At 45.0% G+C, this 26961-nt stretch overlaps 1 protein-coding gene across 1 annotated transcript; it reads left to right on the plus strand.

Moving 5' to 3' along the window:
* The first annotated feature begins 6244 nt into the window (after nt 1-6244).
* LOC109782303 (zinc finger BED domain-containing protein RICESLEEPER 2-like) lies at nt 6245-18469 on the plus strand. Its single transcript, XM_040402690.1, has 3 exons — nt 6245-6256; nt 6360-8032; nt 18436-18469. The coding sequence occupies exons 1-3, from the start codon at nt 6245-6247 to the stop codon at nt 18467-18469; spliced, it is 1719 nt and encodes a 572-aa protein (XP_040258624.1).
* The last annotated feature ends 8492 nt before the right edge of the window (nt 18470-26961 follow it).

A 26961-nucleotide genomic window follows, 5' to 3' on the forward strand; every position in this document is an offset into this window, starting at 1 on the left:
CACACGCTTGCGAAGAAGAAGCATGTCATTGGCATTGAGAATGTCAAATTCCTCAAGGATCACTTGTGTGGAGCTTGTGAAGCTGGAAAGATGACCAAGGCTAAGCATCCAGCGAAGACTATCATGACCACTACTCGACCATTTGAATTGCTTCATATGGATCTCTTCGGTCCTAACCATTACTCTGCAGTCACAAATGACGCATCTCTCTATGGCTTTGTTATTGTTGATGATTACTCTCGTTACACATGGGTACATATTGTCACTTACAAACATGAAGTGCAGGAAGTCTTCAAACGATTTTCCTCAAGGGCTTCAACCAACTTTGGTGTGAAGATCAAGCACATCAGAAGTGACAATGGAACTGAGTTCAAGAATTCTGGTCTTGATGACTATCTTGATGAACTTGGCATTACTCATGAGTTATCTGCTCCTTACACTCCTTAGCAGAATGGCGTCGTGGAGCACAAGAACAGAACTCTTGTTGAGATGGCTCGCACTATGCTTGACGAGTACAAGACGCCTCGTCACTTCTGGATTGAGGCAATTTATACTGCGTGCCACATCATCAACAGGGTATATCTTCACAAATTCTTCAAGAAGACTGCCTATGAACTCCTCACTGACAAGAAACCCAATGTGAGTTATTTCAAAGTCTTCGGTGCTAAATGTTGGATTAGAGATCCTCATCACAATGCTAAATTTGCACCGAAAGCACATGAAGGTTTTATGCTTGGTTACGGAAAGGACTCGCACACCTACAGAGTCTTCAACAACGTTCTTCACAAGGTTGCTGAAACTGTAGATGTGCGGTTCGATGAAACTAATGGCTCACAAAGAAAGCACCCACCTTTTGTGATAGATGAACCAGCACCTGAGGAATCTATCAAGTTCAAGGCTACTGAGGATGTCATTCCTACCAAAGAATCTGCTGAAGAATTCATTCCAGGACGTGAAGAACGTCGAGCTAATGCACCTGAAGAAAATGCTAAAGAAAATGGTGCTGAAGAAAATGCTGATCAAATTCCTCGATGACAACCAACTCACCCTCGCGTTGCAAAAGAAGTGCAAGTTGAAAAGATCATCGATGACATTGAAGCACCAGGTCCTCTCACACGCTCAAAAGCTTCACATTTATCTAACTTTTGTGGGCACTATGCTTTTGTCTCTATCACAGAGCCCACTAAGGTAGATGAAGCATTCCTGGAGCCTGAGTGGATTCAGGCCATGCAAGAAGAATTACATCAATTCGAACTCAACAACGTTTGGGAACTAGTTAAACGTCCAGATCCTCGCAAACACAATATCATTGGCACAAAGTAGATCTACCGCAACAAGCAAGATGAAAATGGCCTTGTGGTGAGGAATAAGGCAAGGCTTGTAGCTCAAGGCTACACACAGGTTGAAGGAATTGATTTCGATGAAACTTTTGCACGTGTTGCTAGACTTGAAGCTATTCGCATATTACTTGCTTATGCTAACCAGCATGATATCACTTTATATCAAATGGATGTGAAAAGTGCATTCCTCAATGGTAAGCTTGAGGAAGAAGTATATGTTGCTCAACCCCCAGGTTCTGAAGATCCAAAGCATCCTGACAAAGTCTTCAGACTCAATAAGGCCCTCTATGGCCTCAAGCAGGCCCCTCGGGCATGGTATGATACTTTGAAGGAATTCCTCATGAAGAAAGGCTTCAAACCCGGTTCACTCAACCCTACTCTTTTCACTAAATCTTATGATGATGAATTATTTGTGTGCCAAATATATGTTGATGATATTATCTTTGGCTGTACTGACCAACGTTATAGTGATGAATTTGCCTATATAATGAGTGAAGAATATCAAATGTCTATGATGGGAGAGTTGAAATTCTTCTTAGGTCTTCAAATTCGTCAACAGCGCAATGGCATATTCATATCTCAGGAGAAATACCTCAAGGATGTACTGAGGAAATTTGGCATGCAAGATTGCAAAGGCGTCAAAATTCCGATGCCCACAAATGGCCATCTGTGCACTGATGAAAATGGTATTGATTTCGATCAAAAGGTATACCGCTCCATGATTGGTTCTTTATTGTATTTATGTGCATCTAGGCCAGATATTATGCTTAGTGTTTGCATGTGTGCCTGATTTCAAGCTACACCGAAGGAATCTTACCATAAGGCTGTGAAACATATTCTTCGATATCTAGCTCACACCCCAACACTTGGATTATGGTACCCCAAGGGCTCAGTTTTTGATCTCATTGGATATTCTGACTCTGACTATGCCGGTGATCGTGTGGGCCGCAAGTCAACATCTGGTACATGTCATTTCCTCGGACGATCTTTGGTCTGTTGGTCCTCGAAGAAACAGAACTGTGTATCACTGTCTACTGCTGAAGTTGAGTACATTGCTGCTGGTTCTTGCTGTGCAAAATTGCTATGGATGAAGCAAACTCTCAAGGACTACGGCGTCAACGTGAAGAATGTGCCTATCTTCTGTGACAATGAGAGTGCCATCAAGATTGCTCACAACCCAGTTCAGCACTTGAAGACAAAGCACATTCAGATTCGTCATCATTTTCTTCGCGATCATGTGTTGAAGGGCGACATTTCTATTGAGCATGTGAAGACTGAAGAACAGCTAGCCGATATCTTCACTAAGCCCTTGGATGAGAAGAGATTTAGCAAGTTGCGGTGTGAGCTAAATATCCTAGAATCTTCGAATGTTCTTTGAAAAGGACACTCATCCTAACACTTATGTAAAATTGATGACTTAGATGTGCAACACATGAAGAAACGTTTTTCTTCAATCAATGAAGAATAACACTCTAAGTGTGAAGAAATTAACGAAGAATTTGATTCTCAGAACCCTACGACAATTGTACGCGGTGTCTGAAATCATCATTCTTATACGGTGGGTCACGCCACCACCAAAAGTTGAAAATCTTCAATTTGAGTTTTTCCGCAGTTTTGAAATTCCTCAGTTCTTCAAAATCTTCACTGTTTCCGTCATTTTTCTTCATTGGCTATATATATATATATATATATATATATATATATATATATATATATATATATATATATATATATATATATATATATATATATAAGAGTTTATGTCCTCTACAGCATTCACTTATTGCTATTTCTTCAAGTCATTTTTTTCTGCTAAGTGAATGTGATCGGACTCTTCCCCCTCTATGCTATACTCAACCCAATCTATTCACAAATTCTTCATGTGCGTTCTATTTGAAACTCGTTCAAAATCTTCACTGTGTCCTTGTCAGCTGAAGAATTTGCAAACGGAACTTTTAACTTATCTTATCAAAATTTTCGGCTTTGCCGCTCAAACCGTTCCGCATCCCACGAATACTTATCTATTCACCCACGATCTAACACGATCTCCACTTCTCAGTACGTGGGTGACACATGTCAAGCGAATGAGAAGGGTCAGGGGCACGTTCGTCCAATTTCTTCGGGCGAACAGTTTTTCACCGTGGCTATAAATACCCCCTCTCCCCTTCCTCACTTCCTTTACTCCGCTCGACCTCTCTCCAGCTCGAGCTTCTCAAACCCTAGCGCCGCCACTACTTCATCGTCGCCGGTGAGGAAGAGCTTCACTGCCTCGACCTCGTCGCCGTCATACTCGCGCCGGCCACGGAAATCTTCACTGCACCGCCGCCGTAGCCGTCTTCCTCCGCCGAGTTAGGGCGTGGAAGATCTGCACAGACGAACTTCACTTCTCCACCTCACAGTTCGTCGTGTTCTTCATTCAGGGTAATTAAAAGTTACTTTTACTGCCCTCTTTGATTCAAATGATTTCTACAAAATCTTCACACACTAAACACCTCACATGTCATCTGATCTTGATTCATTTCTCTAAGCTATAATTTCTATTCAAGATTCCTCAATTGTGCGGATTTCTGATCTGTACAACTCTGGAACCTAAGACTAAGAATGCTTAGTGAAATTCTTCAAGACTCGCTTGGTCAAATTCCTCAAACTTGTTCTTTTTGAAAAACCTTCTGAGAACGCATATGACCTCTCCAAATTCCTCGCAACTATACTTTGTTCACAGGTACTCATGTTCGCAGTTGAATCACTAGGTTCTCATCAACTTAACTCATTTGCAGCGTTCCTCGAAGAAAAGTTGCATACTTCTTCAGAAAATTCAATTGTCCAAATTCCTCATCTGAAGAAAATGGCTGATGGAAAGAAGCCACAGAAATGAGGAAAGAGGCCTGAGATCAACACTGCATTTGAAATCCCTGAGGACATCTATGCTGGGTACTGCACACCCCCTGAGGAAGATAAAAATCAGCGCAAGGTGTGCATTCAGAAGATAGAGAGGAGATGGGCAAGAGAGTGGAGGGAGTACAGATATGTGACTCCCAAGTACATGAAGAAATTCGCACTCAATCCTCCATGCTCAAGACCTCCGTTGGCACCTGGCCAAGAAGCTGATCTCACCAGCCTCAAGCGTGGTGAAGATTATCCTGAAGAATGGGCCAAGCGCCAGGCCAAGTTGGCCAAACAAGCAAAAGATGCAGTGAGGAAATTCAGCGAGGACTCTGCTGCTGCTGCTGCCTCTGCTGAGGCCTCTGCTGTCAAGCCGAAGAAATCCATGGCAAAGAAGCCTGCGCTAAGCCAAGTGCTTCACCGTCAATGTCCTCACGGCAAATTCCTCACGCTGCTCCTGCCCCTCCAAAGTCCTCAGCTGCTCCGACCAAATCCTCAGCACCTGTGCATCTTGCCACGTGCCAAAGGACTACAGGCTTCTCTATTGCCTCAGGAGCTTCAGCTAGTTCCTCAGCTGCACCAAATTCTTCAACAGGACCCTCTCTGCTGAAGACTAAGACCACTGTTGGACGAGGCTCTTGCCCAAGTCCTCACAAGGAGCAGGTCGCCTTCCAAGTGCCGTCTGAAGAAGACGAAGCTGATGATGAAGAACTTGCTGAAATCATCAGAGATAGGCAAGTCAGGGCCGCTAGAGCCAAGGGCACAAATGTGCCTCTGCTTTTGGATCCAAAGTTGATCCTCGATTACATTGATCTCTAGCACAAGGACCCAAACACTCCTATGCCTGACTTCAAGCTGACTCCTGGCCAAAGTCATATGCTGACTGCCTTCATCCAAGAAGAAAAATGGAAATTTGAGAAGGCCAGGCAGCTCAAGAAAGCACAGTACAGGAAGGAGAAATTCCTGAAGAACAATGTTGTCTCTATGACAACTGATGAACTTGTGAAGATCCAGTCTGAAATCAAAGTCCTCAGCGATGATTTCAATGCTTACTATGCTGATTGGAAAGGAGCCAAGGTCAGGTTGTTAAACTGACTAAGATGTTCACCTCCAATGTTGCAGCCCCATCGCAACAGGAAATTCCTCAGGCTGAAGCATCTGCTCAGCCAATTGAAGAACATGCCAGCACCTCGCCCCGGGCATAAAAACCGAAGACCGAAGACCAAACCCGAAAAGACCGAGACCGAACCCGAAATGACCGAACTAAATAAGACCGAATAAAAAACGGTATGCACTACTGTATGACCGAACTAGTTACGGTCTGATCGGTCATCTGATGTTGTGGACCGAATAGCCCGTATAGACCGAATTTAGAAAAGCCCATCTGGCCAGCCCAAGGTCACAAGCGAGATAACACACAAACACACCTCGTCCTCACCTCACGATGCAATCGATTCACAGAACCTAGCCGCCGCCCACTTTTGCACAATTCCTCTTTTCTCTCCCACCACGAACCCTAGCCGCCGTCCCTCACAGTGGCGTGATGCCGTGAGCCGTCAGCCGTGACCGAGGAGCGCCGCGCGCCTCTGACCGATGAGCGACGAGGACCGGCGCCCTGAGCTGCTGCCCTGACCGGTGACGACGAGCCGACCACCATCCGCGACCACCGTGCCCCTTGCGTCGCGCCGCCAAGCCCGACCCTCTTTCGTCGCTCCACTGCCAGTGACGGGGACATCCGCCGACGGTGCTCCATCTCCTGGCTGCTGCAGTTCATCACCACCTCTCGTCCTCTTCGAGGTTGGTGCTGGGTCATCGCCTGCTGTTCTTCCGGTGTTGTACCTTGCAGCTGAATCCTGAAGGCGAGCAAGATACTTCATCTCTCTATGTGCATATGTGATGTCAAGATTGTCATTCTTTTATGTGAATCAATTATATTGTTCAAGTTCTGTGATGTTCAAATTAAGGTTGATATAGTGGCTTGCCTTTTTTTGGCTTGTATATATTCACGACAGATTCGTGCCATGCTGCTTTATGTACTAACTAGGCTATAAGTAGTATCTTTTTGTTAGTTTGTATGTTCCTGTGTACCATTAGATGAAGAAATGGTTCAGTAACGAGTAACCTGTTCTTTTGTAGATGCTTTCTATACTGGAATCTGAACATGATGAGGGATTGAAGGACAAAGATGATGCATTTATGAGTGTAGATGCAGAGGTAGATGCAGAAGCAGATGCAGAAGCAGCGGCTGCAGAAGCAGGAGACGAATCATTCTTACGTAGCATCATTGAAGATGAAGATGCCGAAGCAAAAGTTGGTGAAGGTGCCAATCCAGAAGCTGCTCAAGATGACAAGCCAAAAGGACGGAAGCAAATGGCATCAAGATCACAAATCTGGGAGCATTTTACCAAAGTTTTTGATGACAAGGGGTTAGTAAAGGAAGTAAAATGCAAGTATTGTGACCGACCAATTCAAGCTACTACATCAATCAATGGAACAACAGCAATGCGCAGGCACTTTGGTACATGCAAGCGCAGTCCGAATAAGAAAATGGATCCAAATCAGACCACTTTGCAAGCAACTCCAGGAGATGGCATTAATACTTGGAGATATGATGCAGAAAAAGTTAGGAAGGCATTTGCTGTGATGGTCATAGAGGATGAACTGCCTTTTGCATTTGGTGAGAAATCTGGATTCAGAAAGTTCATTTCAATCGCTTGCCCCCGCTTTACTCCACCATCAAGAAGAACTTGTACTAGGGACACTGTCAAAATCTATCTAGATGAGAAATGCAAGTTGAAAAAGTTTTTCAAAGAGAATTGTGGAAGTGTGTGTGTAACCACTGATTGTTGGACTTCTCAGCAGCAAGATGGCTATATGGTAGTGACTGCACACTTCGTTGATGAAGAGTGGAAGTATCATAAGAAGATTATTAATTTCATTATGGTGAAGGGCCACAAAGGGAAGGATCTTGGGAAGAACTTGCAGAGATGTTTGATGGAATGGGGGCTAGAGAGAGTTATGACAGTCACCGTGGATAATGCAAGCAATAATGATGGCTGCATTGTTCACTTGAGAAAGTGCATGGTTGAGGCCAAAACTAGCATAGCTGCTGGAAAGTTTTTGCATATGAGATGTGCGGCACATATTGTCAACCTTATTGTACAAGATGGCCTAAAAGAAGTTGAACTTTCAATCAAACGTGTCCGAGCTGCTGTGCGATACATCAAGAATGGGACTTCTCGGTTGGTAAAATTCAAAGAGCTAGCATTGGAAGAAAAAGTTAAGAGCAAAGCATTCTTGAACCTAGATGTATGCACTCGGTGGAACTCAACTTACATAATGTTGAAGGCTGCCATCACCTACGCGAAGGTGTTTACAAGGTACTGTGAGGATGACCCATTGTATGCGTTGGACTTGTCTGAAGAAAAAGGAGGATTTGGGTATCCAGATGAAATGGATTGGGAAAATGCTAGGAAAATGGCTGCCTTTCTTGCTCATTTTTATGATCTTACTATTCGTGTGTCATCCTCACTTCATGTCACTTCCAACAACTTTCTTTTCGAGGTTGGCAATATACACATATTGGTTCAAAATTGGATGAGCAGTACAGATCCTTTGCAAAAACCTATGGCAGAGAGGATAAAAGAAAAGTTTGACAAATACTGGGGGTCTTGGCATGAGAATGAAAAGGTGAAGGATAAGGGTCCTATTGTAAATGAAAGAGGGAAAGGGAAGAAGAAGGAGAAGGAGGAGAAGGAGAAGGAAAATCTCAACTTGCTCATTTTTATTGCTGCAGCTCTTGATCCAAGGTATAAGCTTTCTGATTTCACTAGGCTCACTACTTTGGAATGTTGGAAATATGCCCTAGAGGCAATAATAAATTGGTTATTATTATATTTCCTTGTTCATGATAAACGTTTATTATCCATGCTAGAATTGTATTGATAGGAAACTCAGATACATGTGTGGATACATAGACAACACCATGTCCCTAGTAAGCCTCTAGTTGACTAGCTCGTTGATCAATAGATAGTTACGGTTTCCTGACCATGGACATTGGATGTCGTTGATAACGGGATCACATCATTAGGAGAATGATGTGATGGACAAGACCCAATCCTAAGCCTAGCACAAGATCGTGTAGTTCGTTTGCTCAGAGCTTTTTCTAATGTCAAGTATCGTTTCCTTAGACCATGAGATTGTGCAACTCCCGGATACCGTAGGAATGCTTTGGGTGTACCAAACGTCACAACGTAACTGGGTGGCTATAAAGGTGCACTACAGGTATCTCCGAAAGTGTCTGTTGGGTTGGCACGAATCGAGACTGGGATTTGTCACTCCGTGTAAACAGAGAGGTATCTCTGGGCCCACTTGGTAGGACATCATCATTATGTGCACAATGTGACCAAGGAGTTGATCATGGGATGATGTGAGTTACGGAACGAGTAAAGAGACTTGCCGGTAACGAGATTGAACAAGGTATAGGGATACCGACGATCGAATCTCGGGCAAGTAACATATCGATAGACAAAGGGAATTGTATACGGGATTGATTGAATCCCCGACATCGTGGTTCATCCGATGAGATCATCGTGGAACATGTGGGAGCCAACATGGGTATCCAGATCCCGCTGTTGGTTATTGACCGGAGAACGTCTCGGTCATGTCTGCATGGTTCCCGAACCCGTAGGGTCTACACACTTAAGGTTCGATGACGCTAGGGTTATAGGGAAAGTATGTACGTGGTTACCGAATGTTGTTCGGAGTCCCGGATGAGATCCCGGACGTCACGAGGAGTTCGGAATGGTCCGGAGGTAAAGATTTATATATGGGAAGTCCTGTTTTGGTCACCGGAAAAGTTTCGGGTGATATCGGTAATGTACCGGGACCACCGGGAGGGTCCCGGGGGTCCACCAAGTGGGGCCACCAGCCCCAGAAGGCTGCATGGGCCAAGTGTGGGAGGGGACCAGCCCCAGGTGGGCTGGTGCGCCCCCCCCCCCCCACCAAGGCCCAAGGCGCATGGGAGAGTGGGAGGGGGCAAACCTTAGGTCCAGATGGGCCTTAGGGCCCATCTAGTGGGGCGCCCCCCCCCCCCCACTCCTCCCCTTGGCCGCCCCCTTGATGGGATATAGGGCTGGCTGCCAGCCCTTGGGGGTGGAAACCCTAGAGGGGGCGCAGCCCCTCCCCCCCTATATATAGTTGAGGTTTGGGCTGCCCAAGGCACATGAGAACGTCTCTCTTTCGGCGCAGCCCTACCCCTCTCCCTTCTCCTCCTATCCCGCGGTGCTTGGCGAAGCCCTGCGGGATTGCCACGCTCCTCCATCACCACCACGCCGTCGTGCTGCTGCTGGACGGAGTCTTCCCCAACCTCTCCCTCTCTCCTTGCTGGATCAAGGCGTGGGAGACGTCACCGGGCTGCACGTGTGTTGAACACGGAGGCACCGTTCTTCGGTGCTTAGATCGGAATCAACCGCGATCTGAATCGCTACGAGTATGACTCCTTCATCCGTGTTCTTGCAACGCTTCCGCATCGCGATCTACAAGGGTATGTAGATGCACTCCCCTTCCCCTCATTGCTAGAGTACTCCATAGATTGATCTTGGTGATGCGTAGAAAATTTTGAATTTCTGCTACGTTCCCCAACAGTGGCATCATGAGCTAGGTCTATGCGTAGTTTCTATGCACGAGTAGAACACAAAGTAGTTGTGGGCGTCGATGTTGTCAATTCTTCTTGCCGCTACTAGTCTTATCTTGTTTCAGCGGCATTGTGGGATGAAGCGGCCCGGACCGACCTTACACGTACGCTTACGTGAGACAGGTTCCACCGACTGACATGCACTAGTTGCATAAGGTGGCTAGCGGGTGTCTGTCTCTCCCACTTTAGTCGAAACGGATTCGATGAAAAGGGTCCTTATGAAGGGTAAATAGAAATTGGCATATCACGTTGTGGTTTACGTAGGTAAGAAACGTTCTTGCTAGAAACCTATACAAGCCACGTAAAAACTTGCAACAACAATTAGAGGACGTCTAACTTGTTTTTGCAGCATGTGCTATGTGATGTGATATGGCCAGAAGATGTGATGAATGATATATGTGATGTATGAGATTGATCATATTCTTGTAATAGGAATCACGACTTGCATGTCGATGAATATGACAACCGGCAGGAGCCATAGGAGTTGTCTTTATTTTTTGTATGACCTGCGTGTCATTGAATAACGCCATGTAAATTACTTTACTTTATTGCTAAGCGCGTTAGCCATAGAAGTAGAAGTAATCGTTGGCGTGACAACTTCATGAAGACACAATGATGGAGATCATGGTGTCATGCCGGTGACAAAGATGATCATGGTGCCCCGAAGATGGAGATCAAAGGAGCAAAATGATATTGGCCATATCATGTCACTATTTGATTGCATGTGATGTTTATCATGTTATGCATCTTATTTGCTTAGAACGACGGTAGTAAGTAAGATGATCTCTTATAATAATTTCAAGAGACGTGTTCCCCCTAACTGTGCACCGTTGCGAAGGTTCGTTGTTTCGAAGCACCACGTGATGACCGGTGTGATAGATTCTAACGTTCGAATACAACGGGTGTTGACGAGCCTAGCATGTACAGACATGGCCTCGGAACACATGCGAAACACTTAGGTTGACTTGACGAGCCTAGCATGTACAGACATGGCCTCGGAACACAAGAGACCGAAAGGTCAAACATGAGTCGTATAGTAGATACGATCAACATGGAGATGTTCACCGATGATGACTAGTCCGTCTCACGTGATGATCGGACACGGCCTAGTTTGACTCGGATCATGTATCACTTAGATGACTAGAGGGATGTCTATCTGAGTGGGAGTTCATTAATCAGATGAACTTAATTATCATAAACATAGTCAAAAGGTCTTTGCAAATTATGTCATACGCTTTAGTTCTACTGTTTAAGATATGTTCCTAGAGAAAATTTAGTTGAAAGTTGGTGGTAGCAATTATGCGGACTGGGTCCGTAAACTGAGGATTGTCCTCATTGCTGCACAGAAGGCTTATGTCCTTAATGCATCGCTCGGTGTGTTGAACCTCAGCGTCGTCTGTAGATGTTGCGAAACATCTGACACACACGTTTTGATGACTACGTGATAGTTCAGTGCGTATTGCTAACGGTTTAGAATTGTGGCACCAAAGACGGTTTTGAAACATCGCAGAACATATGAGATGTTCCGAAGACTGAAATTGGGATTTCAGACTAGTGCCCACGTCAAGAGGTGTGAGACCTCTGACGAATTTCTTAAGCCTGCAAACTAAGGGAGAAAAACTCAATTGTTGAGCATGTGCTCAGATTGTCTGAGTACTACAATCACTTGAATCGAGTGGGAGTTGATCTTCCAGATGAGATAGTGATGGTTCTCCATAGTCACTGCCACCAACCTAGTAGAGCTTCGTGATGAACTATAACATATCAGGGATAGTTATGATGATCCTTGAGCCATTCGCGATGTTTGACACCGCGGAAGTAGAAATCAAGAAGGAGCATCAATTGTTGATGGTTAGTAAAACCACTAGTTTCTAGAAGGGCAAGGGCAAAAGGGATACTTCATGAAACAGCAAATCGTTTGCTGCTCTAGTGAAGAATCCCAAGGTTGAACCCAAACCGGAGACTAAGTGCTTCTGTAATAAGGGGAACGGTCACTGAAGCAGTACTACCCTAGATACTTGGTAGATGAGAAGGCGGGCAAGGTCGACAGAAGTATATTGGATATACGTTATATGAATGTGTACTTTACTAGTACTCCTAGCAGCACTAGGGTATTAGATACCGGTTCGGTTGCTAAGTGTTAGTAACTCGAAATAAAAGCCGCGGAATAAACGGAGACTAGCTAAAGGTGAGATGACGATATGTGTTGGAAGTGTTTCCAAGGTTGATGTGATCAAGCATCGCATGCTCCCTCTACCATCGAGATTTGGTGTTTGCGTTGAGCATGATTGGATTATGTTTATCGCAATACGGTTATTCATTTAAGGAGAATAATGGTTACTCTGTTTATTTGAATAATACCTTCAATGGTCTTGCACCTAAAATGAATCTCGATCGTAGTGATACACATGTTCATGCCAAAAGATATAAAATAGTAATGATAGTTCCACATACTTGTGGCACTGCCATTTGAGTCATATTGGTATAGAACGCATGAAGAAGCTCCATGTAGATGGATCTTTGGACTCACTCGTTTTTGAAAAGATTGAGACATGCGAACCATGTCTATTGGTATATATGCATGAAGAAACTCCATGCAGATGGATCGTTTGGACTCACTTGATTTTGAATCACTTGAGACATGCAAATCATACCACATGGGCAAGATGACTGAAAGTCCTCGTTTTCAGTAAGATGGAACAAGAGAGCAACTTATTGGAAGTAATACATTTTGATGTATGCAGTCCAATGAGTGCTGAGGCATGCAGTGGATATCGTTATGTTCTTACTTCACAGATGATTTGAGTAGATGCTGAGTGTATTTACTTGATGAAACACAAGTCTGAATTATTGAAAGGTTCAAGTAATTTCAGAGTGAAGTTGAAGATCGTCGTGACAAGAGGATAAAATGTCTGTGATATGATCATAGAGATGAGTATCTGAGTTACGAGTTTGGCACACAATTAAGACATTGTGGAAAGTGTTTCACAATTAATACCGCCTGGAACACCATAGTGTGATGGTGTGTCCGAACATCATAACTGCACCCTATTGGATATGGTGCATACCATGATGTCTCTTATCAAATTACCACTATCGTTTATGGGTTAGGCATTAGAGATAACCGCATTCACTTTAAAAGGGGCACCACGCAATTCCGTTGAGACGACACCGTTTAGAGAAACCTAAGTTGTCGTTTCTTAAAAGTTTGGGGCTGCGATGCTTATGTGAAAAAGTTTCAGGCTGATAAGCTCAAACCCAAAGTGGATAAATGCATCTTCATAGAATACCCAAAACAGTTGGGTGTACCTCCTATTTCAGATCTGGAAGCAAAAGTAATTGCTTCTAGAAACGGGTCCTTTCTCGAGGAAAAGTTTCTCTCGAAAGAATTGAGTGGGAGGATGGTGGAGACTTGATAAGGTTATTGAACCGTCACTTCAACTAGTGTGTAGCAGGGCACAGGAAGTTGTTCCGGTGGCACCTACACCAATTGAAGTGGAAGCTTATGATGGTGATCATGAAACTTCGGATCAAGTCACTACCAAACCTCGTAGGACGACGAGGATGCGTAATACTTCAGAGTAGTACGTGATCCTGTCTTGGAAGTCATGTTGTTGGACAACGATGAACCTATGAGCTATGGAGAAGCGATGGTGGGCCCATATTCTGACAAATGGTTAGAAGCCATGAAATCCGAGATAAATGGATCTTTAAGAAGAAGACGAACGTGGACGGTAAGGTTGCCGTCTATGAAGCTCGACTTGTGGCAAAGAGTATTTTCACAAGTTCAAGGAGTTGACTACGATGAGATTTTCTCATCCGTAGCGATGCTTAAGTCCGTCGGAATCATGTTAGCATTAGCTGCATTTATGAAATCTGGCAGATGGATGTCAAAACAAGTTTCCTTACCAGTTTTCGTAAGGAAAGATTGTATGTGATACAATCAGAAAGGTTTTGTCGATCCTAAGGATGCTAAAAGGTATGCTAGCTCCAGCGATCCTTCCATGGACTAGAGCAAGCATCTCGGAGTCAGAATATATGCTTTGATGGAGTGATCAAAGTTTTTGGGTTTATACAAAGTTTGTTAGAAACTTGTATTTACAATAAAGTGAGTGGGAGCGCTACAACATTTCTGATAAGTATATGTGAATGACATATTGTTGATCCGAAATGATGTAGAATTTCTGGAAAGCATAAAGGGTTGTTTGAAAGGAGTTTTTCAAAGGAAGACCTGGATAAAAGCTACTTGCATATTGGGCATCAAGATCTATAGAGATAGATCAAGACGCCTGATGATACTTTCAAAGAACGCACACCTTGACATGATTTTGAAAGAGTTCAAAATAGATCAACAAAGAAGGAGTTCTTGGTTGTGTTACAAGGTGTGAGTATTGAGTAAGACTCAAGACCTGACCACAGCAAAAGAGAGAGAAAGGACGAAGGTCGTCCCCTATGCTTTAGACGTAGGCTCTACAGTATGCTATGCTGTGTACCGCACATGAAGTGTGCCTTGCCATGAGTTGGTCAAGGGGTACAATAGTGATCCGGGAATGGATCACGTGACAGCGGTCGAACTGATCCTTAGTATCTAGTGGACTAAGGAATTTTCTCGATTATGGAGGTGAAAAGGAGTTCGTCGTAAAGGGTTACGTCGATGTGAACTTTGACACTAATCCGGATGACTCTGAGTAGTAACCGGATTCGTATAGTAGAGCAATTATTTGAAATGGCTCCAAATAGCGCGTGGTAGCATCCACAAGATGACATAGATATTCGTAAAGCACACACGAATCTGAAAGGTTCAAACCCGTTGACTAGTAACCTCTCTCACAAGCATAACATGATCAAACCAGAACTCATTGAGTTTAATCACATAGTGATGTGAACTAGATTGTTGACTCTAGTAAACTCTTTGGATGTTGGTCACATGGTGATGTGACCTATGAGTGTTAATCACATGGTGATGTGGACTAGATTATTGACTCTAGTGCAAGTGGGAGACTGTTGGAAATATGCCCTAGAGGCAATAATAAATTGGTTATTATTATATTTCCTTGTTCATGATAAACGTTTATTATCCATGCTAGAATTGTATTGATAGGAAACTCAGATACATGTGTGGATACATAGACAACACCATGTCCCTAGTAAGCCTCTAGTTGACTAGCTCGTTGATCAATAGATGGTTACGGTTTCCTGACCATGGACATTGGATGTCGTTGATAACGGGATCACATCATTAGGAGAATGATGTGATGGACAGGACCCAATCCTAAGCCTAGCACAAGATCGTGTAGTTCGTTTGCTCAGAGCTTTTTCTAATGTCAAGTATCGTTTCCTTAGACCATGAGATTGTGCAACTCCCGGATACCGTAGGAATGCTTTGGGTGTACCAAACGTCACAACGTAACTGGGTGGCTATAAAGGTGCACTACAGGTATCTCCGAAAGTGTCTGTTGGGTTGGCACGAATCGAGACTGGGATTTGTCACTCCGTGTAAACGGAGAGGTATCTCTGGGCCCAATCGGTAGGACATCATCATTATGTGCACAATGTGACCAAGGAGTTGATCACGGGATGATGTGAGTTACGGAACGAGTAAAGAGACTTGCCGGTAACGAGATTGAACAAGGTATAGGGATACCGACGATCGAATCTCGGGCAAGTAACATATCGATAGACAAAGGGAATTGTATACGGGATTGATTGAATCCCCGACATCGTGGTTCATCCGATGAGATCATCGTGGAACATGTGGGAGCCAACATGGGTATCCAGATCCCGCTGTTGGTTATTGACCGGAGAACGTCTCGGTCATGTCTGCATGGTTCCCGAACCCGTAGGGTCTACACACTTAAGGTTCGATGACGCTAGGGTTATAGGGAAAGTATGTACGTGGTTACCGAATGTTGTTCGGAGTCCCGGATGAGATCTCGGACGTCACGAGGAGTTCCGGAATGGTCCGGAGGTAAAGATTTATATATGGGAAGTCCTGTTTCGGTCACCGGAAAAGTTTCGGGTGATATCGGTAATGTACCGGGACCACCGGGAGGGTCCCGGGGGTCCACCAAGTGGGGCCACCAGCCCCAGAAGGCTGCGTGGGCCAAGTGTGGGAGGGGACCAGCCCCAGGTGGGCTGGTGCGCCCCCCCCCCACCAAGGCCCAAGGCGCATGGGAGAGTGGGAGGGGGCAAACCCTAGGTCCAGATGGGCCTTAGGGCGCCCCCCCCCCCCCCTCTCCTTCCCTTGGCCGCCCCCCTTGATGGGATCTAGGGCTGGCCGCCAGCCCTTGGGGGTGGAAACCCTAGAGGGGGCGCAGCCCCTCCCCCCCTATATATAGTTGAGGTTTGGGCTGCCCAAGACACATGAGAACGTCTCTCTTTCGGCGCAGCCCTACCCCTCTCCCTTCTCCTCCTCTCCCGCGGTGCTTGGCGAAGCCCTGCGGGATTGCCACGCTCCTCCATCACCACCACGCCGTCGTGCTGCTGCTGGACGGAGTCTTGCCCAACCTCTCCCTCTCTCCTTGCTGGATCAAGGCGTGGGAGACGTCACCGGGCTGCACGTGTGTTGAACGCGGAGGCACCGTTCTTCGGTGCTTAGATCGGAATCAACCGCGATCTGAATCGCTACGAGTACGACTCCTTCATCTGCGTTCTTGCAAGGCTTCCGCATCGCGATCTACAAGGGTATGTAGATGCACTCCCCTTCCCCTCGTTGCTAGAGTACTCCATAGATTGATCTTGGTGATGCGTAGAAAATTTTGAATTTCTGCTACGTTCCCCAACATGGAAATATTTGGTGTTGAGTCTAGAGAGAAGGTGTGGTATGCAGTCAACAAATGTGTTCGCGAGTTGTTTGAAGAATACCGAGTAAGATTGAATACACAAGAACCAACAACACCAGCCATTAGCCAAGTAACAATAGAAGGAGGAGGAGCAAGTATGATGAAGGAACTAATTGCAAGTAGGTTGAGGCAAAATAATAGTGGAGGAAGTGCAATGTAACACCCCGCTTGTAACTTGCCATATTTGTAACTCCGACTCTTGCCATTTTTGGCTATGTGATATGTTTTTCCCTCCGTTGTCGGGTTTTGTTTTTCGTTTTGTATTTTTTCATGTCATGCATTTTCATATCATGTCATCATGTGCTTTGCATTCGCATACGTGTTCGTCTCTTGCATCCGAGCATTTTCCCCGTTGTCCGTTTTCCAATCCAGCGCTCCTATCTCCTCCGGTGCACCCCTCTTGTTTTATTTCGTGTGCGTGTGTCAAACTTTCTCGGAATGGACCGAGGCTTGTCAAGTGGTCTTCTTATACCACCCGGAGACTACCGGTCAAGTTTCGTTCCATTCGGAGGTCGTTTGGTACTCCAACGGTTAACCGGGCATCCGCAAAGTCCATTTGAATATCCAGCAAAAACCTCCTCTAAAACCAGCCCAAAACCCACCAAACTCTCTTCCATGCTCTAGGTCGTTCGATCACGATCGTGTGGGCGAAAACCGCACCTCATTTGGAGTCTCCTAGCTCCCTCTACCTATTTATAGGTGGGCATCCCGAAAACGAAATCGCAGTCTCCCGTAACCCTAAATTCCCCTCTCCGCGGGCGGACGCGTCCAGCGCCCACCGGACAAACGCGCCGCCGCTCCCGGCCAGTGGCGTCGCGCCACGTCGCCCCGCCGCCGATCCCGCCGCGCCAGGCCCGCCGGGCCCAAATCGGGCCCGCCGGCCCATCCCGCCGCCGCGCGCCCGCGCCCGCGCGTGTCGCCGCCGCCGCCGGTCGCCCGGCCCCGCCGACCCGCCGGTCTTCCTCGCCGCCGCCGCCGCCCTCGGGTGCTCCGCCGCCGGCCGTGCTCCCCTCCGTCGTCCGCCGCTCCGGGCGCCGCCGCCCGCCGGCGCCACCGCCTCCGGCCGGGCCCCTCCTCCGGCACCGGTCCCCCACGCCGCGGTCGGCCCCGCCGGCCCCTGCCTCGCCGTCGCCATCGACCGAGCCGGCGAGCTCGAGCTCCTGTTGACCGCGATCCCGATCTGGTCAAAGGTTGACCCGAGACCCCCCTCCGATTTTGCTGAGTCATGAAATTTTCTCTGCATGTGCTCCTGTTCCCGAGGCTATAACTCTGCGCATGTAGTTTCGATTCGCGCGTGTAATATGTCAAATTGTTCGTCTCGTGATGCTCTTCATTTTGTTCAATTGCACCATGTTCATTAGAGGTCATCTTGATGCTCAAATCTTCGTTGGAAGAGGGCTAGTTGCTGTTATTCTCTGGTTCTTGACAGAACTTGGAGATTTGTCATTTTTGTATCATTTAATTTGTGCATCTTCTGAGCATGAGCTCTACATGTGTTTTGAAGTATGCCATGCCATCTTTCCAGTGGTATAGTCCATATATTTTTGTGATCTTTATGGTGACTAGCACAAGCATGCAAAGTAGGCCCCGTAATATTTCTGATTTCAGGGACTTAGGGATTTCTCTAAGTCCTTGTCTGCTGTAATTTTGTTGCCATCTAAATTTGATACTACAGAGAGATCCATGCATACTTTGGAGATATTCAATAAGGATGTTTTGGATCTATAGTTGTAATTGATCCATTCCTGCAATTGTTTGCAATTTTCGAGTACCATAGCATGACTCAATATTGCTCTACTTTTGCTATAAAATATTTCTGGCAGATTCTTAACATGATATGCATATTTTCCAAGCTTATTGTAGTTGACCCATACATGCTATGCAATTGTTCTTGCCTTAGATAGCTTCATAAACATGCCATATTGCTGTAGTTATGCTTGGTTTGTCATGCATTGCTCTGTAGGGAGTGCATCAAGCTCACAAAGAGGCCTACATATTAATATTTCTGCCATGCTCTGTTTTCTGCCAAGTCTGAAACCTGATAACGAAACTTGCTATGTTTACATGCTTGCCATCATATCTTCTGGTCCTTTTTGGATAATGGTCAGTAAGGGACTTTTGTCATGTGCATTTAGTAGAACACTACCATGCCTTGTTTTGCTATGTTAAGTTCCTGTAGCATGTTGATTTCATGCTCTAAACATTGCTACCTGATGCTGTTTTCTGCCATGTCCAGTTTTTCACCAAGTCTGTGAACCTGTAATCTTTTGCACTTTTGCCATGCTTGTTTGAGCTTGATATGTTGTGAACTAGCCGTAGCTCAGTGTTCATCTTTTGTCAAGGATCTTCTGTAGATTACTTCCATGTGCTTTGTTGCTATGTTGGGGTGCTGTAGCTTTGTTGTTTGTTGCATTTTAAGTGCTATCTTGCTGTTTATCGCAGTTTAGTGTCATTCTTGTTTCGCTTGCCATTTGCAAACCGTGCATCCGATTCCGATGATCTTTATATCGATTTCGACCGAAATCATCTCATCTTTCCAGTGGCATGCTTGGTTTGCCAAGTTACTGCCATGTTCATCATTTTCCTTCCGGAGCACGCATATGCATCGCATATCATATATTGCATATCATACATGTTTTGCATCATGTTGCTTGCGCATTTCTCGTTGTTGATTGTGGTTCCGTTTGTTTGTTTTCTTGTCTTGGGTAGATCCGGGAGACGAGTTCGTGAACGAGGAACCTGTCGAGTACGCTTACGAGGATCAAGCTTTCGACAACTCTGAGAATCTTGCAGGCAAGATGACCACCCCTCGAAATCACTTCTATCTTTGCTATGCTAGTTGTTCGTTCTGTTGCCATGCTCGCTACCTATCACTTGCTATATCATGTCTCCTATTTCAGCTATGTCAGCCTCTAACCATCCTCTCCTAGCAAACCGTTGTTTGGCTAAGTTACCGCTTTTGCTCAGCCCCTCTTATAGCGTTGCTAGTTGCAGGTGAAGTTGAAGTTTGTTCCTTGTCGGAACATGGATATGTTGGGATATCACAATATCTCTTATTTAATTAATGCATCTATATATTTGGTAAAGGGTGGAAGGCTCGGCCTTATGCCTGGTGTTTTGTTCCACTCTTGCCGCCCTAGTTACTGTTATACTGGGATTATGTTCCTTGAGTTTGCGTTCCTTACACGGTCGGGTGATTTATGGGACCCCCTTGACAGTTCGCCTTGAATAAAACTCCTCCAGCAAGGCCCAACTTTGGTTTTACCATTTGCCACCTAAGCCTTTTTCCCCCGGGTTTTCGCGAGCCCGAGGGTCATCTTATTTTAACCCCCCCGGGCCAGTGCTCCTTCGAGTGTTGGTCCGAACCGAGCAGCCTGCGGGGCCACCTCGGGGAAACTCGAGGTCTGGTTTTACTCGTAGCTTGACTTATCCGGTGTGCCCTGAGAACGAGATATGTGCAGCTCCTATCGGGATTTGTCGGCACATTCGAGCGGCTTTGCTGGTCTTGTTTTACCATTGTCGAGATGTCTTGTAAAACCGGGATTCCGAGACTGATCGGGTCTTTCCGGGAGAAGGTTTATCCTTCGTTGACCGTGAAAGCTTATGATGGGCTAAGTTGGGACACCCCTGCAGGGTATTATCTTTCGAAAGCCGTGCCCGCGGTTATGAGGCAGATGGGAATTTGTTAATGTCCGGTTGTAGATAACTTGTCACTTGACCCAATTAAAATACATCAATCGCGTGTGTAGCCGTGATGGTCTCTTCTCGGCGGAGTCCGGGAAGTGAACACGGTCTGTGTTATGTATGACGTAAGTAGGTGTTCAGGATCACTTCTTGGTCATTGCTAGATGACGTCCGTTCCATTGCTTCTCTTCTCGCTCTCATTTGCGCAAGTTAGCCACCATATATGCTTTTGCTGCTGCTGCTCCACCTCTTTGCACCTCCTTGTCCTATAAGCTTAAATAGTCTTGATCTCGCGGGTGTGAGATTGCTGAGTCCCCGTGACTCACAGTTACTTCCAAAACAGTTGCAGGTGCCGACGATGCCAGTGCAGATGATGGCGTCGATCTCAAGTGGGAGTTCGACGAGGAACGTGGTCGTTACTATGTGTCTTTTCCTGATGATCAGTAGTGGAGCCCAGTTGGGACGATCGGGGATCTAGCATTTGGGGTTGTCTTATTTTCATCTGGATTTTGACCGTAGTCGGTCTATATGATTGTATTTTGGATGATGTATAATGATATTTATGTATTGTGTGAAGTGGCGATTGTAAGCCAACTCTTTATCCCATTCTTGTTCATTACATGGGATTGTGTGAAGATGACCCTTCTTGCGACAAAACCACTATGCGGTTATGCCTCTAAGTCGTGCCTCGACACGTGGGAGATATAGCCGCATCGTGGGCGTTACATGCAAGTAGTAAATCTGAGCTTGAAAAATACCTTGCTGAAGACTCTGAAGACCCTGACAAAAAAATTGACATCCTAGGATGGTGGAAAGAGAATTCATCTAGGTTTCCAATCTTGGCAAATATGGCTCGTGATATTCTTGCTATCCCCATTACAACTGTGGCTTCTGAGTCTGCCTTTAGCACAAGTGGACGCATACTTGATGACTTGAGGACATCTCTAACTCCGTTTATGGTGCAAGCTTTAGTTTGTACGCAAGACTGGCTGAGAAGGTCAACAGATCCGGTCGACATCAAGGAGAACTTGGAAGAATTAGAAGTGCTAGAAAAAGGTAAAAAAATCAGCCAACTTGTCAATACATTTGTTTTTTTATTGTAGAGATATTAATATGCATGACATGCATCAGTACCAAACCAATGTATGGAGAACTTTATATGCATGACTTGACAAACTTCTTCATTAACTAGACCTAGCTAGTAGATCTCAACAAAATCACATTGCATTTGTCACTATCAGTATATCACCATAGCTAGCAGATTATGAAATTTGATTGAATACTTGACTTGTTGTAGAGTTGATTGAAGAATTTGGTGACAAGGTGAAGGGAAAGCGCAAGTTCAATGGTGGTGTTGTTGCTTCTTCCATGGCCAAGTCAAACAAGTGTGCAAGTCGACCAACAAAGTGACATCCACGTCTACTCATGGCTGAACTAAAATGATGTTGAATGTATGTTGTTTTAGTTATCATCTTTTGCTTTTAATTTGTGACTCGAGACTTGAGAATTGAGAACTGAGAGTGAGAGTGTGAGACCTTAATGTTTGTTGTTTGCTGCTGAATTGAAATCATGTACTAAACTTGATTTGTTTCATGTCAAGTACTAAGTGGTGATGGTGTTTGCTGCTTGTCGACTCCATATATATGAGTATGCATGCATGGATCTTGTTGCTGGTGAAGTGGTGATTATATATAGTGAGTATGCATGCATGGATCTTGTTGCTGGTGAAGTGGTGATTATATATAGTGCTAATTTTCTATTTTAAAGATTTTCATATGGTGTACTGTATTCCATCCAGATTGCATACAAGTGTTACTTGTTTGAATTTTTCTTATGTACACATGCGCCAATTTACAGACATATGTTATCTCTATACACACAGCTTTCTGCACACATGTACCTCTTTACTCTATGTAGTTTGTATACAATTGGTACTGGAAGTAACATAAATCTAGGTTCTAGCATTTAATTTGGTCTATTTGGTCAGGACCGAAGACCAAATAGTAAAGACCGAAGACCGAATAGTGAATAACCGAAAAGACCGAAATTATATCGGTCTTCAATTATGGGAGACCGAAATTTTGAAAGACCGAAAAGACCGGACCGAACAAACCGAAAAGACCGAACGCCCGGGGCTACCAGCACCGCTGATGACAATCAGGCTGCTGAAGAAAATGTGAGTTCCAGGGCTGATGACTGCATTCCAGCCGCTGATGAAATTGCCAGGGCACCCACTAGTGGTGCGCCTGAAGAAAATGAAGAGGTCAGGGCAACTGCATCAGTTGTGCCTCAAGAAAATCAACCACATTCCTCTGCTCCTCCTGCGCCTACTCCAACTCCCATCCTTCCATCTGCATCAGATGTGAAGAAGACCAAGGCTGCAGAGCGTGCAGCGGTGAAGAAAAGGAAAGCATCAGCTCCTTCAGATTCTTCAGCACCGAAGAAGATGAAGAAATTGACAAGCTCATTTGCTAATCCAATTGATGTTGTTCCGGTTTCCTCCATGCCATCAAAGGAAATCGTCCCTTTTGATGAAGAATATGTGATCCCTAGCAGATCTGATGAAGAAAATCCTTCTGCTGCTTCGTCAGAGCAGATGGATGAAGAAATTGAAGTGGATAAAATCCCTTCAACCCCCACAGTTTCCTCGCCTATGCCTCAGTTTACTGCTGAAGTGGCCGGCGTTGAAGAAATGGAAGATGAAGATGTGGACATTGGCTGCACCACACCGGTGATTAATGATGACTTTTGGGAAAGTCAGCACCCCAACTCTCCACTCTTCACACCATTGCAACAAATTCCTCAGTCCCCAGCAACTACAGTTCAAATGGGATCTGATGAAGCTCATGAAGAAATTCCAGCCACTAGAGCTGAAGAAAATGAAAATGAAGAATTGAAGACCCAGGCTGCCACTGAAGAGGAACCAGAAATTCCTCAGCCTGAAGAACCTGAGATTGTGATTCCTGAGGTTGTAATGCAACTGACTGACACTCCTCTACCCAAGCCAAAGGATCCATTCTCAAGGAAGCAAAAATTTGCTAATGATTTCTTTGGGGAGCACGTATTCTTCACTGATTACAACCCCTATGACTCTGCTCGCATTAGGAAGAGGCGTTTCTGGACTGCCAGCTAGGCAAATTTTTATTCCTCAGTGTTGTTCAACAAAGACAAAGTCTTTGATCATGAGCACATTCCTCACGTGGATATGGAATCTCTGCCGTGCTTCGGGCCAGTCCTCAGTGTTCTTTACGACGCGGGACTGTTAAATTTCTGCACTGATATATGTGATTGGAACGAAGAGCTTATTCTTCAATTTTATGCAACTCTGCACATCACCGGAGACTCTGAAGATGTGAATTCATGGGTGCTGGACTGGATGTCTGAAAATACTCACTACAAGGCACCAGCTACTGAATTGCTTCGTGCTTTACCTCTTAGTCCTCCCCTTGAAGCTGCTTGTTGCGTCTACAGTGAACCTGAGTTTACAGATCACTATATGCAAGTGCTGATGAAGCCTTTGAAGCCAGGTCAGGCCCCAAGAACAAAATTCCTTGTGAAGGAATTGTTATATGTGCCTCGGACTGTCTATCGCATTCTGACGAAGACATTGAGTCCTATCAAGGGCCACGACTCGGATAAAGAAGAAGTCGTTGGCATCATGAAGAATCTGCTTTTCAATATCATTCATAACATTCCCGTCAACTTCCATGATATCTTCATGAGGACTCTGGCCAATGTCGCAATGACACCGTTTGAGTTGAAGCCTTATGCTCCTTGGATCATGAGATTCATCAGAACAAGGTCTTCACTCAACTACAAAGCTGACACACTGAACCATTGCAGCTACTTGCCCCCGATTGAAGTCCTCAAACGGACATTTTCCTCAGCTGATGAAAAGGACAAGGCTATTGCTGTCATTGATGAAGGCATTCGTCCATTGGATGGTCAATTTCGCAAGGCTGCATCCTACTCCACCAATGATGACTCTGCCACCCATGACTCTGCCGCCAACGCCACCAAGCCAAATCCTCAAGGCACAGCTCCCAGGGTGATGACTGACCGTGAGCTTCTCCTCAGTCTTCACCAGAAGGTTGATCGCAATCACAAATGGGTCAAGCGTCAGTTTGGTTCAATTCTTCACAACATGACTGCTACCCACAATGCAGTGAAGAAAAACCACTACTACCTTCATGAAACCCTCAACCGCACCTGGGTTGTTCTGTCTCACATTTACGGCGAAGAAGATGTGAAGAAAATGGGTCTCCAGGAGGACTTTGACTGGTCTGCACCTCCATCGAAGAAATACAAGAAGGTCAAGGTTCCGTCCTTGGTGGCCAGCTCCTATTCTTCATCGCGCGACACCGATGAACATGAAGACTTGGACGACACTGCGGCAGGCCCTACTCCACCAAACAACCCCAACAACGCTGGCGCTCCTTCATCAACTTGATATTCTTCAGGGGCGTTGGTTCTCATTTTCGAACCTTTTGGTCATTCGATGACAAAGGGGGAGAAATTTGAGTTAGTCTTCAAGCAGGTCTATCTTATATGGGCGTTTTTTTTTCTAAGTTACAACTCTCGTTCTTCTGATGACTTTGCTGGATCGAGTTGTAAACTTAAAACTCTATGGTGGCCTGATACTTTTGTTGTTTCTTCTGCATGCTTATTCCTCGTTAATGTTATTGCACGCATGCTGAATTACATCAGTCACCATATTTCATCATGCATTTCAAATTCTTCATATATTATATCAAATGCGTGTATGAATTACAAGATATAGGGGGAGATCTCCATGATTCAACTCTTCAAGTGTGCATTGCTTCAAAAGCAAATTCCTCACTATGCACATATTCAGGGGGAGTTCTTCTATATCTTGCAATCAAATTCCTCAATATCATTATTTACACTTCATATGTTTATCCCCGTTGAAAACTTAACCTATATTGTCATCAATCACCAAAAAGGGGGAGATTGTAAGTGCATCTAGTGCCCCTTAGTGATTTTGGTGTATTGAAGACTTATAGGTTAAGGGACTAATGTGTTTATGAGTGTACACAGGTCTATAAGTCTATGAGGAGTTTGATATTTACAAAGAAATTCGACCCCTAAAAATGAAGTTCTTCGACTGAAGACTTTGGATTTCTGAAGACTTTGAAAGTGAAGAAATTGGTGTGACCATGAAGACTTGGTATTCATTTGAGGAACATGAAGCGTGAAGACTTTTGTTTTCGTAGTTTCATTTTCTCTTTCTTGAGTCATAGGAAACACCGTACTGTAAAAGGGGGCCGAGGAAATACTAAGGAAAAATTTCCATGTGATGCTCAACTCAAAATCCTACACCTACCAATCCCTTCGAGTGAAGCCATTGGAAATCTCATACAGTTCAGTCAATTTCTTCAGTGACAGAGACGAAGTTCTTCTGGTCTCTGAGGAATTTGTTCTGACTGAGGAGTCAGGAATTCGCCAGTGCGGATTGCCTACACAGTGAGGAACATGATAGCCCTGAGAAATTTGATACTCAAATTTCCGACCGTTGATGTGCTATGCGCCAGCTGTCCCAAAATATCTACCCACCTAACGGTCATATCATTGAAGGGCATTTATGTCTTATCATGTCGGGCTGCTCCCTAGGCTATAAATAGCCGCCCCCTACAACCACTAGCTGGTTGGCTGCTCTGAGAGAAACTAACACTTGTCATTTGAGAGCATCCCATCCTCCGAGGACTTTGAGCGAAAATCATCAAGTGAGGAAAACCCAAACCTAAACACCCACAAACCCAAAGTGATTGAGCATCACTGAAGAGATTGATCCTGTGTGGATCTGACGCTTGTTACCTCTGAAGATTGTGCTTCTTCCAGACGGTTAGGCGTCGTGGTCTAGAGCATCCAAGAGAAAATTATGGATCACCGAGTGACCGAGTCTGTGAAGGTTTGGAAGTCATCTGAAGACTTACCACAAGTGATTGGGCGAGGTCTGTGTGACCTTAGCTCAAGGAGAATACGGTGAGGACTGTGTGTCTGGGACTGTGTGTCCTCAGGTTTAAATACCTAGCCGCTCCAACCAGACGTACAACTGAGACAGCAGTTGGAACTGGTCTACCAAATCATTGTCTTCACCAAGCTTACTGGTTCTATTTCCTCAACTCTTTTATTTCCTCATAATTGTGTTGTGCACTTGTTCATATCTGTGTTTGAAGACTTTGACTGAAGACTTTCTCAATTTCCTCAGTTCAATTTCTTCAGTCTGTTTGTCTTCATCCTGTGCTATCCTGTGTTTATGCTTCTGTACTCTGTGTTTGTCTTCGTTTCATCATGATGATCATGCTTGTGTTCTACTATGCATACTTTTGAGTACTTATTCCGCTGCAAGTAGTTCTTCGCTAAGGAATTTCCTCACTGACAAATTCCTCAGTGAAGAATTCATAAAAATCGCCTATTCACCCCCCCCCCCTCAGTGAAGAATTCATAAATCAATTTGAATGTGACTCGAAATTTCGGGATTAAAAACAGTTCGGAC

This window comes from Aegilops tauschii, chromosome 3 (assembly GCF_002575655.3).
Source record: "Aegilops tauschii subsp. strangulata cultivar AL8/78 chromosome 3, Aet v6.0, whole genome shotgun sequence".
NCBI lineage: Eukaryota > Viridiplantae > Streptophyta > Magnoliopsida > Poales > Poaceae > Aegilops > Aegilops tauschii.

What these genes read in the sequence shown, in the direction of transcription:
- LOC109782303 (XM_040402690.1), top strand. An exon ending in GCTGCAGCTCTTGATCCAAG is followed by an intron (nt 8,033 to 18,435) that starts GTATAAGCTTTC and finishes TTGATACTACAG; the next exon opens with AGAGATCCATGCATACTTTG.